The sequence below is a fragment of the Cucurbita pepo genome, chromosome LG07, assembly GCF_002806865.2.
Source record: "Cucurbita pepo subsp. pepo cultivar mu-cu-16 chromosome LG07, ASM280686v2, whole genome shotgun sequence".
Lineage (NCBI taxonomy): Eukaryota > Viridiplantae > Streptophyta > Magnoliopsida > Cucurbitales > Cucurbitaceae > Cucurbita > Cucurbita pepo.
The window spans coordinates 4,182,943-4,203,404 of NC_036644.1; the positions used below are offsets into that span (position 1 = coordinate 4,182,943).

The 20,462-nt window shown below is 36.8% G+C and overlaps 2 protein-coding genes across 2 annotated transcripts; both read left to right on the top strand.

Moving 5' to 3' along the window:
- Positions 1–404: 404 nt before the first annotated feature.
- Positions 405–5,867, top strand: LOC111798605 (phytochrome A-like). The gene is made up of 4 exons (XM_023681853.1): positions 405–2,451; positions 3,526–4,336; positions 5,298–5,588; positions 5,666–5,867. The coding sequence occupies exons 1-4, from the start codon at positions 405–407 to the stop codon at positions 5,865–5,867; spliced, it is 3,351 nt and encodes a 1,116-aa protein (XP_023537621.1).
- Positions 5,868–10,739: 4,872 nt separating this feature from the next.
- Positions 10,740–18,767, top strand: LOC111798606 (serine/threonine-protein phosphatase PP2A-2 catalytic subunit). The gene is made up of 6 exons (XM_023681854.1): positions 10,740–11,336; positions 14,079–14,193; positions 16,129–16,237; positions 16,316–16,393; positions 17,930–18,121; positions 18,226–18,767. Exons 1-6 carry the CDS (start codon positions 11,084–11,086, stop codon positions 18,397–18,399), a joined length of 921 nt encoding a protein of 306 aa, XP_023537622.1. The 5' UTR covers positions 10,740–11,083; the 3' UTR covers positions 18,400–18,767.
- The last annotated feature ends 1,695 nt before the right edge of the window (positions 18,768–20,462 follow it).

Consider the following 20,462-nt stretch of genomic DNA (forward strand, 5'->3'; position numbering starts at 1 on the left):
CTCAAAGTTTTTAAAATGTGTCAACAGGGGGCGGTTTTCATACCCTTGTAACGAGGTGGGATCTCACATGATCTAGTAATCTGAGTTTTCACACCCTCGATGTGGGATCTCACATGATCCTAATAATTCGAGTTTTCCCACCCTTGTAATGATTTGGGATCTCACATGATCCTAGTAATTCAAATAAATTCCACAACCAAACTGAACCCAAACCAACCATCTATTTTAGAGTTCTCCATTGAATTGGTTTGTGATTTGATTACATATTTTACGTAGATTCAACGTCTAAATCATTTGTGTTAAGGCTTAATTGAATATCAATATTTATATAACTAAACAAATCATTGATTTTGGCTTTTGTTTTCCGAACAAGAACAGAAACAAGAACAAGAACGAGAACAAAGATGTCGTCGAGTAGACCGAGCGAGTCCACAAACACAGGAGGATCCTCCTCCTCCTCTTCACAATCAAGACACACTTCAAGAATTCTCACTCAAACCTCCATAGATGCAAAGCTCCACTCCCACTTCCAACACTCCACTTCTTCATTCGACTACTCTACTTCAATCCATCTCACAGCCAACCCACCATCAACCACCACCACCCCCACCACCACCGCCTACCTCCACCACATCCAACGCTCCAACCTCATCCAACCCTTCGGCTGCCTCATAGCCCTCCACCCAACCACCCACAAACTCATCGCCTTCAGCCAAAACGCCCCTGAATTCCTCACCACAGTCTCCCACACCGTCCCCACCATCTCCGACCGCCCCGTCCTCGCCTTCGGCACCACCCTCCATTCCATCTTCACCCCTCCCACCGCCACAGCCCTCCTCAAAGCTCTAGCCTTTCCCGACGTCACTCTCCTCAACCCCATTCTCGTCCACTCCAAATCCTCACAAAAACCCTTCTACGCCATTCTCCACCGTGTCACCGGTAGCCTCATCATCGACTTCGAACCCGTCAACCCCGACGAAGTCCCCGTCACCGCAGCCGGTGCTCTCCAATCATATAAACTCGCAGCCAAAGCCATCACTCGCCTCCAAGCTCTCCCTAGTGGAAGCATGGCCAGGCTTTGTGACACCATGGTTCAAGAAGTGTTTGAACTCACAGGATATGATCGAGTCATGGCATATAAATTCCATGATGATGATCATGGGGAGGTGTTCTCTGAGGTTACAAAGCCTGGACTTGACCCATATCTTGGATTGCATTATCCAGCCACTGACATCCCACAAGCTGCAAGGTTCTTATTCATGAAGAACAAGGTTAGAATGATTGTGGACTGCAAAGCCAAACATGTCAAGGTGATTCAAGACCCAAATCTTGAGTTTGATTTGACATTATGTGGGTCAACATTGAGAGCTCCTCATAGTTGCCATTTACAATACATGGAGAATATGGATTCAATTGCATCTTTAGTTATGGCAATTGTGGTGAATGAGGAAGAACATGAAGAACAATTTGATCATAAGAACAAGAGAAAAAGATTATGGGGTTTGGTGGTTTGTCATAACACAACTCCAAGATTTGTTCCATTTCCTCTTAGATATGCATGTGAGTTTCTAGCTCAAGTGTTTGCAATTCATGTCAACAAAGAATTGGAATTGGAGAATCAAATTTTGGAGAAGAACATCTTAAGAACTCAAACGCTTTTGTGTGATATGTTGATGCGTGATGCACCATTAGGGATTGTGTCAAGGAGCCCTAATATAATGGATCTTGTGAAGTCAGATGGGGCTGCATTGTTGTACAATGATAAGGTATGGAGATTAGGGATGACTCCTAATGATTTTGAGCTTCATGATATTGCTTCATGGATTTTGGAGTATCATGTGGATTCGACTGGATTGAGTACGGATAGCTTGTACGATGCGGGGTATCACGGCGCGGTTGCTCTAGGAGACGGCGTGTGTGGGATGGCGGCGGTGAGGCTAGGTTTCAACGACATGATTTTTTGGTTCCGATCGCATGCTGCATCGGAGATTAGGTGGGGCGGGGCGAAGCATGAGGCGGGTGAGAAGGATGATGGAAGGAGAATGCATCCTAGGTCATCTTTCAAGGCTTTTCTTGAAGTGGTTAAGACAAGGAGTTTGCCTTGGAAGGACTTTGAAATGGATGCTATTCATTCTTTGCAACTTATACTAAGAAACACTTATAAAGATAAAGAGATTAATAGAAGTTCAATACAATCAACACTTAGTGACCTGAAGATTGATGGGAGGCAAGAAATTGAATCAGTGACATGTGAGATGGTGAGGTTGATTGAAACGGCTAGTGTTCCAATTTTGGCTGTTGATGTGGATGGGCTTGTTAATGGGTGGAACTCAAAAATTGCTGAATTGACTGGAATTTGTGTTGATAAGGCTATTGGCAAGCATTTGTTGACATTGGTGGAAGATTCTTCATTGGAAACTGTGAAGAAGATGTTGTTCTTGGCATTGCAAGGTAAATTTTGATTTTATTCGTTAAACATTTACCAGGTTAGGAATCACGACTCTCCACAATAGTATGATATTGTCCATTTTGAGCTAAGCTCTCGTGGCTTTGCTTTGGGTTTTCCCCAAAGGCCTCGTAGCAATGGAAATGTATTCCTTACTTACAAACCCATGATCATTCCCTAAATCAGGTCAACGTGGGACTCCCTCCCAACAATCCTCCCCTAGAACAAAGTACACTATAGAGCCTCCCCTGAGACCTATGAAGCCCTCGAACAACCTCCTCTTAATCGAGGCTCGACTCCTTCCTCCCCTGAGACCTATGAAGCCCTCGAACAACCTCCTCTTAATCGAGGCTCGACTCCTTCTCTGAAGTTCTCGAACAAAGTACACCTTTTGTTCGGCACTTGAGTCACTTTTGACTACACCTTCAAGGGTCCTGCCTTCTTTATTCGATATTTGAGGATTCTATTGACATGGCTAAGTTGAGGGCATGACTCTTATACCATGTTAGGAATCACGAATCTCCACAATGGTATGATATTATCCACTTTGAGCATAAGCTTTCATGGTTTTGCTTTGGTCTTTCTCAAAAGGTCTCATATCAGTGGAGATGTATTCCTTACCTATAAACCCATGATATTCCTCTTAATTAGCCGATGTGGGACTCTCAACCAACTATCCTCAACAATCCTCCCCTCGAACAAAGTACACTATAGAGCCTCCCTTGAGGCATATGAAGCCCTCAAACAGCCTCCCCTTAATCGAGGATCGACTCCTTCTCCAGAGTGTTCGAACAAAGTACACTCTTTGTTCAACACTTGAGTCACTTTTGACTCAACATTTGAGGATTCTATTGACATGGCTAAATTAAGGGCATGACTCTGATACCATGTTAGGAATCACGACTCTCCACAATGGTATGATATTGTCCATTTTGAGCCTAAGCTCTCATGACTTACCAATGGAGGTGTATTCCTTACTTATAAACCCTCGATCATTCCCTGAATCAGCCAACATGAGACTCCCTCCCAACAATCCTTGAACACACAAACCCATTAACTTTTGTGCTCTCTCTCATCAGGCCAAGAGGAGAAAAACGTCCAATTTGAGATAAAAACACAAGGCTCACACATGGAATCAAGCTCAATCAGCCTAATAGTAAATGCATGTGCAAGCAAAGACTTATGTGAGAACGTAGTGGGAGTATGCTTCGTAGCACAAGACATCACACATGAAAAGAAAGTAATGGACAAGTTCACAAAATTACAAGGCGATTACAAAGCCATAGTACAAAACCCCAACCCACTAATCCCTCCAATATTTGGGGTAGACGAATTTGGTTGGTGCACAGAGTGGAACTTAGCAATGGAAAATCTAAGTGGATGGTCAAGAGAAGAAGTGGTCAACAAGATGCTTTTGGGGGAAGTTTTTGGGTCATGCTGCCATCTAAAGAACCAAGAAGCCTTTGTGAATCTTGGGATTGTTTTGAACAATGCCATGAGTGGCCAAGATTCTGATAAGATATCATTTGGGTTCTTTGGTAGAAATGGGATGTTTGTGGAATGTCTTGTTTGTGTGAATAAGATAATGGATAGAGATGGGGAAGTGATTGGGGTTTTTTGCTTCTTGCAGCTTGCTAGCCAAGAGCTGCAACAAGCTTTGAATGTTCAAAAGTTGTGTGAGAGAACGGCTTTGAAAAGGTTGAAGGCTTTGGGATATATTAAGAGGCAGATCCAAAATCCTCTTTGTGGGATTGTTTTTACGAGTAAAATGTTGGAGAGCTCTCAGTTGGGTGATGAACAGAACCAGCTTTTGCTTAATAGTGGTGATTGTCAAAGGCAGATCTTTAAGGTTCTTCATGATTCGGATGATCTTGATAAGATTATTGAAGGGTATGTGTTTTTTTCTTCTCTTTTTTAATTACTTTTTTTAAGAATTTGGTTTTTTATGGCTCAACGGTTAGGAATCACGAATCTCTCTAATGATATGATATTGTCCACTTTGAGTATAAGCTCTCGTAGCTTTGCTTTTGGTTTCTCCAAACGGTCTCATGCCAATGGAGACGTATTCCTTACCTATAAACCAATGATCATCGCTTAATTAGCGGATGAGGGACTCCCCACCAACTATCCTTAAGAATCCTTCCCTTGAACAAAGTATACCATAGAGCCTTCCCTGAGGCCTATGGAGCCCTCGAATAGTCTCCCCTTAATTGAGGCTCGACTCCTTACTCTGGTGCCCTCGAACAAAGTACACCCTTTGCTCGACACTTGAGTCACTTTTTTATGACACCTTCGAGACTCATAATTTCTTTGTTTAACATTTGAGAATTTTATTGACATGACTGAGTTAACGGTATGACTCTAAATATTGTCCACTTTGATCATAAGCTCTCGTGGCTTTGCTTTTGCTTTCTCCAAAAGGTCTCATGCTAATGGAGATATATTCCTTACTTATAAACTTGTGATCATCCCTCTTAATTAGTCAATGTGGGACTTCCCACTAACTATCTTCAACAATTATCTCCTCGAACAAAGTATACCATAGAGCCTCCTCTAAGGCCTATGGAGCCCTCAAACAGTCTCCCCTTAATTGAGCTTCGACTCTTTTCTCTAGTGTCCTCGAACAAAGTACACCCTTTGTTCGACACTTGAGTCACTTTTTTACGACATCTTTGAGGCTCACAACTTCTTTCTTCGACATTTAAGAAGTTTATTGACATGGCTAAGTTAAAGACATGACTCTGATACCATGTTAGTGATTACGAACTTGAACGTCAACTAATGTTTTCCATATTTGGATGCCTTTGTTCTTACGTAGTTAAGTAACATCTTTGTGGGTATTGGTTGACAGCTTCATTGATTTAGAAATGGTTGAGTTCTCATTACATGAAGCATTAGTGGTATCAATTAGTCAAGTAATGATGAAGAGCAAAGGCAAAGGTATCCAAATAGTAAACGAGGTAGCAGAAGAGATCATGTCCGAGACCTTATATGGAGACAGTTTGAGACTTCAACAAGTAATGGCTGATTTCTTGTTGATATCAGTAAATTACGCACCAACAGGAAGCAGCCTTATGCTTTCAACAAAGTTGACAAAGGATCAATCAGGGAAGTCAGTGAATCTTGTGCATGTGGAGTTCAGGTACAATAATCTAACAATGATTCAATGAAGAACATGTTCTTTGCTGAATTTGATGTGTTGTTTTTGTGGTGATTTAGGATAACATATGTCGGTGGTGGCATGCCAGAATCATTGTTGAATGAGATGTTTGGGAACGATGAGGAGGCGTCTGATGAAGGTTTTAGCCTTCTCGTGAGTAGAAAGTTGGTGAAGTTGATGAATGGAGAGGTGAGATATGTGAGGGAAGCAGCCAACTCAACCTTCATCATAACACTTCAGCTTGCTGCAGCTCATAAATAGACAGTTGTGANTTTTTTTTTTTTTTTTTTTTTTTTTTTGTTGTTGAATGTCCTACTTTCTTTGAACTTCTATGGCACTATTTTGATGGGTTCATCCCCTTTTTAAGATCAATTCTCATTGGTTCGATAGACTGGACTTGTATAATTTGATGCTTATAAACTTGCTTTGACGGAACATTCCTAGGTTCAAATTTACGTGACCCAAGTTTCTATTTAATTGTCCAAAACATTAGTCATACTTATTTTTTCTAGCTTTAATTACGTATAAAAAAAATGAAGTTTCAAACTGACCCGTTCAAGCGGCAAGAAGCTAAGTGGGTAAAGTCGAGCCGAGCGTAAGCCGCCATTCGATTGCAACTCAGCTACAGAAGATGGCTATTGAAAATTAGCTAGGTCGCACTGGGTTCAGCCGCTCGGTTGCATCGTGGGCTTGTTTGCACATCAATAGGGTTGGTCTATGGCGCAATTGTTGGGCCGAACGTGGATCGGTTGGATCTCACACACGTTGTTGGCTTTGTGCGGGTTAGGTTAGAGTGGGTTGAGAACTTATTTGGAGCTTAACAAAATCGTCATCGCCATCGAGAATAAGTACCCCTAGTGAGGATAGATGACCTATTTGACCAACTACAAATGCATCTATGTTTCAAAAATAAATTTGAGGTCCAAATACTATTAGCTTAGAATAAAGGAAAAGAACATACAAAAAATAGCTTTTAGGAGTCATTACGGCCATTATTAGTTTACGATAATGTTCTTTGATCTGACCAATGCCCCTGAAACTTTCATAGACGTAATGAAATGGGTATTTAAGAATTTTATCGAGAAGCTCTGGATAGTCTTTATAGAAGATATATTGATATATTTGAAGAAAGAAGCAAAGCACGAGAATCACCTAAGGAAAGTCTTGACAACTCTAATGACACACAAGTTGTACATAAAATTATAATTTTGGGTAGTAAGTGACGTTCCTTGGATACATCATGTCAGATGTAGAAATTTCAATAGACCTAGGAAAGGAAGAAGTTGTCATGAAGTGGCTCTTCCCGATCACAATCATGAAGTCATATACTTTTAAGGTTGGTGGGATACTACAAACTTCGTGTTGTAAATTGTCCGTAAGATTAGATTTGATTTGGTTTTTGGATTAGATTTGATTCGATTGGGTTATTTGAATTAGATTTAGTCTCAGTTAGAGATTTGATTTGTAATGCTATATAATGAGAGAGTTCTCCCTCCATTCCAGATATCGATTGACAACAAGTGGGATTTGGGAGATGGGAGAGTTTTGGGTGTCACATCGTATTTGTTGGGTGACACATTGGGATATCGATTGACAACAAGTGGTATCGGGATTTGGGAGAGTTTTGGGTGTCAATTGTATTTGTTGGGTGACATATTGGTGAGAGACTTTGTAGTGTGATAGTGAGGCATTCACTTGTAACACTTTATTAGTGATTGATTATTACCCGTGGATGTAGGAGAACTTCTTCTCTCTGAACCACGTAAATATCTTGGTGTCTCTTTGTGTGATTCTATTCACTGGTGTTGTGAGTACATTCGTTCCGCTTCCGGCGCAACAACACTTCGTATTCAGAACTTCCCCAAAATCTTAACACCCTCAATGCAGTTGACAAAAAAAGGTAAGCCCTTCGCATGAACGTTGACATGCAAGAAAAGCATGAGTGACTACACCAATACACAGAGTCGGACAACTCTAGACAATTTTATGATTTATAGTGATACTTTAGAAAAGAGATTGGATTATGTATTGATGGAGAACAACAAGATAATAGCATACGCCTCCCGAAAATTAAAGGAACGCAAACGTAATTATCTGTCACATGATATAGAGTTAGCTGCACTAGCATTCACTCTCAAAATATAAAGAAAGGATTTATAGTAATATGGATCATCACCGATTTTAACTAAGTCCATCCAATTCATCCCTAGCAAGATGACGTACTCAATAGACAAATGGTTTCAGTTAAACATGGAAGAAATCGTCTGACTCCACGAAGTGCCATTCTATATAGTGTCAAATAGGGATGCGAGGTTCACATCTCGATTTTGGAAGAACCTCTAGAAGGCATTAGGAATACACTTGAAGTTCAATACAATAGACATGGGGCGTGTGTGATGGAGTTTACAAATAGTTGGGATAAGCTTCTACGTCTCATAGAGTTTGCCTACGACAATAGCCACCACAAATTTCAGACCTATGCATTAGCTCTAATGGCATGACCTAGCCAAATAGGTTGAACCCTAGAAAATGCACAATCATGACCCTAAGCCGAGTACGACACCCAGATAACTAGGTACTACTTTATGTAAGACACTGAAACTTGTCTTGTGGCTTAAGTCATCCTTCCCACCTATGTGGTACACCGACTCTGACTATGTCATATCATATACAAGAAAATGTTGGGGTCAATAAATGCGGAATCTAAATTTTGAATTTTGATCCAAATCCTAATCATTAAATATTAGGACCGTGTCTTGGGGATGTAAGAAAATTATAGGGCAGTTAATGGTTGCATTCTGACGCAAATCCTAGACATAGGTTTCTCATGTTCATGATTTTCTTCGGCTACGTAATCTAGCAAGACTATTGATGAGTGATTTGGGTTCAGGACTAGAGTTATGTATCGTGTGTGGAAAAAGAAGTGGACAGCCTGGTGGGATCCTCTGTCCTTAAACTCGTCTTCGAATGGAGGACCACATAAGTACATAAGTCACAGCTTAAGCAACAAACTAATCAAGGCCTCAAAACTCAAAACTGAGAACCTTAGAACAAAACCCTCATGCTTATTTCTTATGAAGTAACCAGTATGGTGCATTAGGTTTAGCTATGGATAGGATCAAGTGCCTACAAGTGAACTACTTATTAAGTATTTTACACTCGTTTTTAATATTTTGTTTGCAGGTAATGACTAGATGTTGGTCTAGGTCAAGAGCACCATAAAGTTACCCGAGGTTCAATAGTCTCCTCCAATTGTTATAATTTTTACGTATCTCCACAATCGTATGCATAAGCTCTTATGATTTTGCTTTGGGGTTCCCCAAAAGGCCTCCTATCTATCCATGGGTATGTATTCCTTTACTTATAAACCCATGATCATTCTCTAAATTAGTCAATGCGGACCCCTCCCAACAATCCTCGCCTGGAACAAAGTACACTATAAGCCTCCCCTTAATCAAGACTCGACTCTTTTTTCTAGAGCCCTCGAACAAAGTACACCATTTGTTCGACACTTTAGTCACTTTTGACTACATTTGAGAATTATATTGTAATGGCTAAGTTGAAAGTATGACTCTAATGCGATTAGGCGTCATTCAAAGGTGGAGTTGTTCCTTTTGTACTTTGATTGACCCAATACCTCAACTACTTTATATAGTCAAAATAATAATAATTGATGATAATAAATAAACAAACTCCTCAACGACCCCTTATTCCCTTGACCAAATAAAATAATAATAATAATAAAAAATAATAAGCTTCCAAGAATTATTAGAAATCTAGTAAGTTTAACTACGCTTAGCATTTTACGTTTGCAACGGATGCCAGTGATGTGTTGTCACTTATGAATATAATACATATTATTATATTAAATTGGTGAAAAAGAAAATGATTATACTATGGTCGTTGGTTGCTATTGTATGCATGGGGATTACGAAAAATTGTTCAATTGAACGGCGAATTTGGACACTTGGAATAATCTTGTTTGGTTTTGACTGGACCGAGCCATAGCCATCGAGAAAAGAAAAAAAACATGTTTGAGTGTTTGGTTCCTAAAATTGTGTCAGAGGGTCAAAAATTGGATGATGTGGGCGAGTCAAGTGAATTGTTCATGTCATTGTCTTCGGTCAAACATGATGCACACAATCTTTACTTCCAAAGTTTGAAACTCGAGTTCGCCCATTCAAGTGTTGTTCTATTTTAACTCGTTCAATATTTTTTAAGGAGGACAAGTACTTACACCTTAAAATAAGGTTTTCGAATTAAGCTTGAACAACATTAAGGGAACTCAGTTTACTTGTTATTGAACTTGAGGAGAAAATGGTAGAGTGTAAGAAAATTTTAGGTCCCGAGCTCGAAAATTTTAGGTCCCGAGCTCTCTTTAAAATTGAAGCTAATTGCATTTTTTAAGATCTCGAAGTTTAGATTTTTACCGAGGTCAAAGCCTACATGAGAAGTAAGTTGTAGTCAACCACAATTCCTTGATTTGAGGGGTCTCGATCGAGAATCTTCTTAAGATATGTCAAACCTATGATTCCGGAAATTCTATCACTTAGACCCAATTGGACCACATGTTAGGACACATTTCGTACTTTGTTAACTTTTGCCTTTAGCCTCCATATTCGGTCGCATCCTCGATACATTTAGGGTTATTTAAACAACTTTTCACCGGACACAACAAAGCTTAACAAAGTCATGCATAAAAATGTCTCCTTTTTGCTTATATTTATTATTATTTTTAAGCTTACTTCGACTTAAATTCACTCAATATGATATAAAATGGATGGAGACCGGGAGATAAGCTCAAAGCATCAAGCTCTTGTCTCTAGGCACTCTGTCTTTCTCCCATATACTTCTTATTTAAAAAAGGGTATCAGACTCTCGATCGAATGCAACTGCACCTATCCCTGCCTTCTTCAGAGCGGTAAGATTAGGATGCAAACATTCCATGCCCTTGTAAGCACTTGTGAACTGATAGTTCGTAGCAGTAAAAGCTTGGATCGAGAAGCTAAGGGAATTATAGAAGTTATGTTTTTATTTTTTATTTTTAGTGAACAAAGGATTAAAAAAGATTAATAATGAATTAAAAAGGGAAGAGAAAATAGATGGGAAATTTGGAAGGGCGCATTTCATTTGCATTGGAGTTTCATTTTGAAGGTCTCCTTCTCTTTCCCTCTTTCAATTTTCCCCAACACATAAATAACAATTTCTATTTCGATTTTACGAAAATTTTCCCCAGAAAATTCTAGCTCAATCTCAAACCCACCTACGCACATGATCCCACCAACGATCTGCGTTCTTCTTCCTCGATTCCCTGTTTGAAACCTAGCTACAACAATTCCCTGCCATTCATTCTCATGCTTTTTCAATCCGATTGAGCTAACCCACGGATTCTGACTCTCTCATTCTTTCTCTCTCCCTCTGTGTGGAGAGATCGGTAGCTTCTCGATCGCACGCGGATCTGAACAGTTCCAAACACGATGCCGTCTCACGCGGATCTGGACCGTCAGATCGAGCATCTCATGGAGTGTAAGCCTCTCTCCGAGGCCGACGTTAAGACGCTTTGTGATCAGGCAAGGACGATATTGGTCGAGGAATGGAACGTTCAGCCGGTCAAGTGCCCCGTCACCGTTTGTGGTGATATTCACGGCCAGTTTTATGATCTTGTCGAACTGTTTCGGATAGGAGGGAATGCTCCTGACACTAATTATCTCTTCATGGGTGATTATGTGGGTGTTTTTTTTTTTTTTTTTTTTCTTTTCTTTTCTTCTTTTTGACACTGAATGTGGTTATTACCTCTCTTCACGAAGTTTTTGATTTCAACTTGATGCTAAGTCTCCCATGAAAACGCTTCTATTGAATTATTGATATTGCTATTACTTTTTGGTATCTTGTATTCTCGCTAAGTTTTCTATCCATGATCTGTATATTAGGCTTATGATATTGAGTTTTAGAACTAATAATTTTAATCTGCTTCCTAATCTAGTTTATGCTTGCGGAGGTTTAGTTAAGCAACATAGATGGTTGATTTTGGGCTTCAGTTTGGTTCTTAATTTGTTCAAGTTTATGGTTCATAGAGAAGTCAGATTTGAATTCCGGATGAAAAATCGGACTTTCGTTGAACACAGAATTTCAATTCTTATTTAGCGTAATGACCATTTTATGTGTCCTCGTCACTAAACTTGTTGTCCTTCTTTTGTTTTGGATCCTTGGCTGTTAATTTAATGAATATTGTCTTTGTGGAGGTTTAGTTTGCTAGAGCAGGTGAATTTGATCGCACTTTATCAGAGAGATCAGTGTTTTTGGCTTGGGATGTTTTTGGAAGTTCGTTTACAAAACTAACTTTTTATCAACATTGCATCTATTTTAAATACTTTACTAAAAAGGGTGTGAGATCCCACAACGGTTGGGGAGGAGAATGAAACATTCTTTATAAGGGTGTGGAAACCTCTCCCTAGCAGATGCGTTTTAAAAACCATGACGGGAAGCCTGAAAGGGAAAACCCAAAGAGGACAATATTTGCTAGCAGTGAGCTTGGGCCGTTACAAAAGGGCTTTATAATAAATCACTTATAGTATCTCAAAAGTGCATTTTTGTTTGTCCTTGTATGACTTTTCATTTTCCTCAATGAAACTCCACTCTCTCATAAAACATGTGCAGAAAAAAGTTATTGAGAGGAAGTGTGTTTATAAAGAGACTATTGATAGAATATATGTGTGAAGAGAGATTAATGGTGTGTGGAGGGTAACTAGTAAGAGAAAGTATGGCTTCAAAGGATGATGCATGTATTTCTTCAGCATTCTTTTGGCATCCATTGTTTGAAAGGAATGGGAGACTTTTCAACAACCAAGATAATACCGTCATAACTTCTTAGAGACTTGCTTTTATTGCCCTCACTTGATTGTAATATTATTTTCCTTCAAACAACTATGGTTTAAATACTCCTCTAGCCAAAGCTTTTCGTAATCTCCATTGGCTTTGGGTTTGGCTATCTCTTCTCTCTCTATTTTTCAATTTTATATACTCTATGAAATTGTTTCTTATATCTTTGTAGAAGAAAGAGTATACCTGTTGAAAAGTTTGTCATAAGATTTGCTTTGGGTAAGTAAAGAATTTATGTGATTAATTGGTGTAATTGTCAAGGATGAACATTAACTCAGATGCCTTTGAGATCTTTGGTTTATAAGCCTTGGTTGGTCACATCACTGGCTGAGTAGGTCCTATTTGGTTGCAAGGTTACTGTATAAGTAGGTAGTAATGTGGGGGAAGAGGGTGAACCTAGTACGAACAACGGGAAGTTGATGGAAAGGGGGAAGTACTTTTTTGGGTTAAGAGTTCGTTGGGAGACGGGAGTTCTCAGATTTTCCCTGTGGATTGAACTTCTCTAAACTCTCTTGACTAAGTGAAGGAGGAAACAGAGGAAGTTAAAATTTTAAAGTAAGATTAACAAATTCTTCTAGAAATTTGAAGTATCAAGTGAGATATTTTTGGGCCATAATTATTACATATTCACTTTTATGTGCCTAAATATCTTGTGCACCTTTATCTTGAGGTTAANTTTTTTTTTTTTTTTTTTTTTTTTTTTTTTTTTGTAATTATTCGTTAGGTCGTATCTTACTTGATTGAAGCCCCTTCCTATAGTTGGGGCTTCTTTTGTGTCCTTTTTTCTGGGTGCCCCTGTATTCTTTTTTTCTTTTCAAAATGAAAACTCTGTTCTTTGTTGTCCTTGTTGAAATCTCCATTATAGATGGTATTTAATTTTTGAAATCTAACATGTATAATTAATTGTTCAATTTGATTATTAAAATCATTTGTTTAAGAATAATTATTACTGTTGATTGTTATATAAACTCAAAAATGTAAAATTTAAGGCATATTATTCCTAATATATTTATTAATGAATGAAAATTAAATTAAAATTTAATTTCTTAAAATTATTTTAATAATTTGACTTAATAAAGAGTAAACTAACTAACAACAATTAATTATCTAAAAGTTAACTAATATAATAAAATTGTTGTAAATAATTATGAGAACCAAGCAAAAATATTATTTATTTATATGAAATCTTTTCCCATACATTATCAAACACATTTATCTAATACTCAGGCAGACATTCTGTTCCCTGACATCCTATTGTTAGACATCTTAATCAAAATTTTCAACCAAACGACTCCATAATATACAATTATACGTTAGTTGGGATTTGTTTTATAAATTTTTTAGTCAAGGGTTTTTTGTCCTTTTCTTTCTTGCAATATCCTTTTTTCCATACAAATGAAAGGTGGCTATGGAAGTCAAAATAGCTGACATGTAAGTTAGTTTTCATTAGAGTTTGTTTCCCTTTCAACAAATATATTCTTCACATTTTTCCTTGAAATGAAGTGGTAAGTAGTGGGTATGTTGAATTCTCTCTCGTGCATAATGCATGTGCACATTCCCATGTTGTCATGAATCATTATATCATTGGTGCAGACCGTGGATACTATTCTGTGGAAACCGTTACACTTCTAGTGGCTCTGAAAGTTCGTTATAGAGATAGAATTACAATCTTGAGGGGAAATCATGAGAGCAGGCAAATAACTCAAGTGTAAGATTATTTACCTTCCTCTAATTCTTACATTATTGACTGAAGTTTTTGTATTTGTTAACTGAGTATTAAAAGTTTTTATTTTTTTATTTGTAGACATAATATTAAGTTTTTTTATTTTTATTTTTATTTTATTTCATTTGCCATAGACCGTATCTAATCCATGCTTCCACCAAGGAGTGCACTTCTTTTCTCCTGAAACTGTGTTGTTTTCTTATTACTTCTTGTATTTTCCTGTTTGTAATGTTATATTATAACAGTCTCTCGTTCTAAATGGTTCATGGCTTGCTTTCCCTGTTTTAATTGCAAAATGCAAACCCTTTAATAGCTTGATTCAGCATGGACAGTAGAAATGTTGGTCTAGGTCTCCCAAAATCTGTTTGCAGAGGTTGCACTAGTTTGGAGAGATCGGAGTATGAGGATATCTTGTTTGAACAGTATCTGCTGTGTTCGTCCACATCCAAACTAAGGACCACATTAACTCCTTACTCTTTTAGGGCCTTTTTTTTGCTTCCACTGAATGTTTGCAGGAGTTACACCTTGATTTATGGCCCTAAACAATGAAGTCTCTTAGGAGAACTGTTTTCAGGAAAAAACCAATTTTTCATTGAGAAAAACGAAAGAAAACAAAAGGGACATTTTAGATTATTGATGCAATAATGGAGCCAAGCAAAAAGCCAAATAAAATAAACAATGGCATTGTATAAGAATTTTTTAAAATTATTTTGGAGACTAGCTTGGCCTCTCTCTAGGATGACAACTAGATGCATAGGTGCCTGTTCTTCTAGTTGTCTCCAATTCAAATTTCTTCTAAAATGGGTATACTGTTTTCCTTTGAAGTTTCTGTTCGTCTCACTTGGCAACAAGAATAGACATGGATTTTTTTTTCTCTTGTGCTGAGTCCAGACGTATCATGTAGGACCATGCTAAGGCATCCTTATATTCTTTAAGAAGGTAGATCAACTTTTTGAGAGCCGAAGTAGTTCCTATCTTAACCTCTTGGGATTCGTCTGCGGCCCCTAAATGAATGGGTTGGGTTTTCCATGATGAGTTGAGCCTTCCTTTTCTTTGATCTCTCCACCATTTCCAGGAGTGAGGGAGGAGTTTCAACATAGGTTTCTTCCTCATCTACCTGCATGAGGTAGTGATCATTGGAGGGGGAGTTAAGGTCTGCTATTTGTTTTCTTCCTTATTTTCGATATTCCTTTTTCTTTCTCATCGTCACTCTGACACAAAAGAAATCTTAGATTTAGGGTTCTAGCATTTTTTTTCTGCCGAAAAAGATTGATTAATCTTTGTCAGTAATTTTTATGGACGGTCTGTTTTTGAGGTTAGTTGTTATTGTAATGTATATGTGTGTTTATTTTAATACATGCAAAGACATGGAGTTTGAGGACTGAACCAGAATATTAAAATTTGGTGGTATTCAAACTCGATGCCCAGGATCAAACCTCACGGTGCCACATACCTAGAAAATCCTGAAGTTTTCGTGAACCTAATGTTGTAGGGTCGAGGGTTGTTGTCTTATGAGATAGTGGAGATACTCAGAAACTGCTTTGGATACTCACTCTATAAAAAAAATAAAAAAGAAAAAGAAAATGGTGGTATGTTATGGTTTCTACCTCCTGTCGGAATAAAGTATGCTATCTCGAAAATATCTTTTGGCTATGAAGCTAAATGTTTCTTTCTTTCTTCATTTTCAGCATCGGCAACACCCTTCCCCTTCAGCTGCTCTAGGATTATGTTTACCACCTTTTTCTATTGGTTTCTCAAATGCAAATGAATGAAAATTCACATATTTGAAAAACTGAAAATTTGTCAATACTCTTATTTTATATATACTACGAGTTGTTAGTTGTGGCAAGAATGTTAACAGTGTTTAGTTACTCCAGTTATCTTTTCTGTTTTTATTTATCTGATTTTTTTCTTTTTCAGTTACGGATTCTATGACGAATGTTTGAGAAAATATGGAAATGCAAATGTCTGGAAGCACTTTACTGACCTCTTTGATTATTTACCTCTTACAGCTCTAATTGAGAGCCAGGTTTGTGTTCTTCTTGCATGCCTTCCTTATTTGGATTGTTAGACAGGTTCTAATAGTCTTATAATTATCCTAGCGCAGGTTTTTTGTTTGCACGGAGGACTTTCACCATCTTTGGATACCTTGGATAACATCAGATCGTTGGACCGAATTCAAGAGGTACTTAATGTGCAATGTTAGTAAGCATGTGATGAATATTGAACACTCCCCATTCAAGGACTAACTACCATCGGGCTATACAATTACAATGTTTAAAAGGCATGCTTTTTGGGAAAGTGAGGCAAAGCGGGCAAGTGCATCTTGCTTCAATTGTTGAGGCTCATTTTATTTTTATTTTTTAAGTTTTCTAAAGAAAGAAATAAATACTCTTTAAAAATGTTGATTTCTCTACAATCTCTAACCAAAACTCTAATTTTCTTCATTGTCTCTAACCAACCCTTGTTTTGTTTTCATCCTTCATGCTCAAGCTCTAGATGGGTATTATGATTTAGTGTGCTTTTAAAAACATTGATACGTTAAAAGAATGTTCAATTACTATTTGTAGACTGGATTTGCATAGCATTTGAGTCAAATGCAAGAGATTACTTGTTTAGTTTTAAAAAAATAAAAGGAATACTTGAAATTAGTATTATGCATCTGATTCATGGAACCCCTCTATCATAATGTCTTAATCTGGATTTTAGAATTAGAAGGATGAAATACCTGCCATCTATAATAAAGAATAGGACTACATTGTCTGTTATTTTCTTACAAGTATTTTATATGACCGAACTATGATTACATCTCTGTTAATTTTAATCTTTGAAGTTAATATTCGTATGGTCTTTAAATGATCTTTCTTTCTTGCTGGAATTATGTTTGGCGATATATCTCCTAAAATGAGTGATTTTCTGGTGATTTATTATTTTGAGGCTGATTTTTATGGTTGAAATTTGCGGAAGATCGAAGATTATTAACGATTGTTTATGTGGGACTAGAGTGGGAAATTTGGAAGGAAAAAGAAGGGTCTTTACATAGTTAAATAAGGTGCATTTTTTGAAAAACTTGGGATGTAATCCATTTGGTAGCATAGTTTTGGTCATCTAGTACACAACAGTTCGTTTTCTTTATTTCAAAAGAATTTTCCAACTCAATTTTATATACGTTTCTTTTATCCCCCCCTTAAAAAAATGAAAAAAAAAAATCATTTCCTTCATTATGACAAGTTGGAGAGCTTTGGTTTAATTTCTTTTTTATTTTTTTTAGGTTTTGGATTTTATTCATCGTGTAATTCCCCTGTGAAAACATTTGTTTCCTGTAAGAAAAGGTGTCTAGAACCAAGTCCAGGGGTTTACTTATTTTTGGAGTATGAAGGTATTGATTTTGACTTCTTTTTTCTTGGTTAATTTGATGCAGATGAGAGTCCATATAATTATTAATTTATTTTTAGTTTAAGAGGATGCCCCTGTTCTTTAATTGTTGTACTTAGTTTTACATGGACATAACTGTTTTGGTTCTGTTAAAATACAAAATTTAGAGAAACATGGAAATTATCATAGCGTGCTTACTAGAAGTATTATCATTTTGGTTCTTCATCAACATGCATTCTGTTGCCAGAAAATTTACCAGATCAAGTTTATATCTGTTCTTAGTCAAGACAAGAAATTTCTTTCTTACTAACCTTGGCGTGGTTGTTCTCTTGGAATATGTTACTAGGTTCCACATGAGGGACCGATGTGTGATCTCTTATGGTCTGATCCTGATGACCGTTGTGGTTGGGGGATATCTCCTCGCGGTGCTGGATATACTTTTGGGCAGGACATTGCCACCCAATTCAACCACACAAATGGGCTAACACTGATTTCAAGAGCCCACCAACTCGTAATGGAGGGATACAATTGGTGTCAGGTGCGTGAATTCCGGTGGATTGTTTTGCCTATTATTTTTGCTGTTTCTGCTAAGGACGTTGGTACATTACTTTGCTGGTTCCTTTCTTGCATTTCTCTTTATAGGACAAGAATGTGGTGACTGTTTTTAGTGCTCCAAATTATTGTTATCGGTGTGGGAATATGGCTGCAATCCTTGAGATTGGGGAGAATATGGATCAAAATTTTCTTCAGTTCGACCCTGCACCACGCCAAATCGAACCCGATACCACACGGAAGACCCCCGATTATTTTTTGTAAACGCTCGGCTGCTTGTAATCCTCCCTTAATCTGCGGTGTTACTGTGAATTTGACTTTGAAAAAGGAGCAGTCTTTGTTTAAGTTTTCACCATTCTTTTGTTTGGAGTTTGTGCTGTGATATGCTGCTCTGTTAATGGTGCGCTGAAGATTAGATTGATGAAGAAGAAGAAGAATGACAGAAAGGCGTGGGTCGTGTATTGTGTTGTATATTTTTTCAAGAACGAACACGAGCGAGCGGTAATAACCTTTCCCTGTGCTCTGTAATTTTACGTTTTCAAGTAGGGAGCTGATTTTTGAAACGCTTTGTAGAAGTATTTATGTTTGAGATCCCAATGCTAATGAAACTTTGGTTATTTATTTTTATCAAAGTTGTATATGGTTTCTTGCCTCGCCTATCTTCCATTTCAACTGTACCATTTCAACTGTATGGTACACATCTCCTATGTTTATTGTTTCTTTCCAACGATTCATTAACCTTTTGTTTTATTATTGGTATTGAATATTTTAACCGTTCTAGTGTTGATTTATGGATCTCTCGAGAAATTAAAATAAGAGAATCGAACCATTTCTTCTGACCATTTTTTAAGAGAATCGAACCACTTCTGACCATTTTTTCAAATTTGATTGATAAATGTTGGTTGATCCTATATTTCTCGATGATTCAGAGTATTATTTTCGATTCAGAGTATCATTTTCGATCCCTCGATTCAATATATGTACCATCGTTATATTGGATTTGAATCAGATTTTGGTTAGAACCAGTTATATTGGATTTGAATCATGGATTTGAATCAGATTTTGGTTAGAACCAGTTATATTGGATTGATTTGAATCAGATTTTGGTTGGAATCAGATTTTGGTTAGAACAAGTTATATTGGATTGGATTGATTTGAATCAGATTTTGGTTAGAACCAGTTATATTGGATTTGAATCAGATTTTGGTTAGAACCAGTTATATTGGATTGATTTGAATCAGATTTTGGTTGGAATCAGATTTTGGTTAGAACAAGTTATATTGGATTGGATTGATTTGAATCAGATTTTGGTTAGAACCAGTTATATTGGATTTGAATCAGATTTTGGTTGGAATTTGAATCAGATTTTGGTTAGAACCATCGTATTGGAACCATCGTTATATTGGGTTGGAGTTATATTAGAGATTTTGGTTGAATCAGATTTTGGTTGGAACCATCGTTATATTGGGTTGGAACTATCGTTATATTGGGTTGGAACTATCGTTATATTGGGTTGGAACCATCGTTATATTGGATTGGAACCATCGTTATATTGGATTTGAATCAAAGTTGGAACCATCGTTATATTGAATTTGAATCAGATTTTGGTTGGATCGTTATATTGAATTCGAGGTTGGATTTTTGTGTGGTCGATTTTGAATTTCATATTTGAAGGTGTGGTCAGATTGGATCGTTATATTGAATTTGAATCAGATTTTGGTTGGATTTTTGTGTGGTCAGATTTTGAATTTCATATTTGAAGGTGTGGTCAGATTTATTCATTGAAAAGAATTTGTTGAATTTCATATTCGAAGTTGTGGTCGGATTTATTTCAGATTTTGGTTGGATTTTTTAAAGTGTGGTCAGATTTATTCATTTTCGAAATTGTGGTCAGATTTATCCATTGAAAAGAATTTTTTGAATTTCATATTCGAAGTTGTAGTCAGATTTATTCGAAGAATCGATTCAATATATTTATTATGTAACATCGTTATATTGGATTTGAATCAGATTCTAAAACAAATTTTTTATTATAAAAAAATAGGAGGTTTGGGATTTTTTTTGTTCGATCCATAAAGAGAGAAACAAAATTTTTATTATAAAAAAATATCTTTTTAAAGACATTTTTTTTATTATTTTGAAAGTTTTCGTCTCAATATATATGATAAAACTCTTTTTTTCATAATTTTATTGATCATTAATTTTTTCTTATTTATAATTTATATATATAATTTTTATAAAATATTTTAAAAATTAAGAAATGATTGAATAATTATTTTGTTTTTGAAATTTTAAATTTGAAGTTATTCTTATTTTTAAAATTTAAA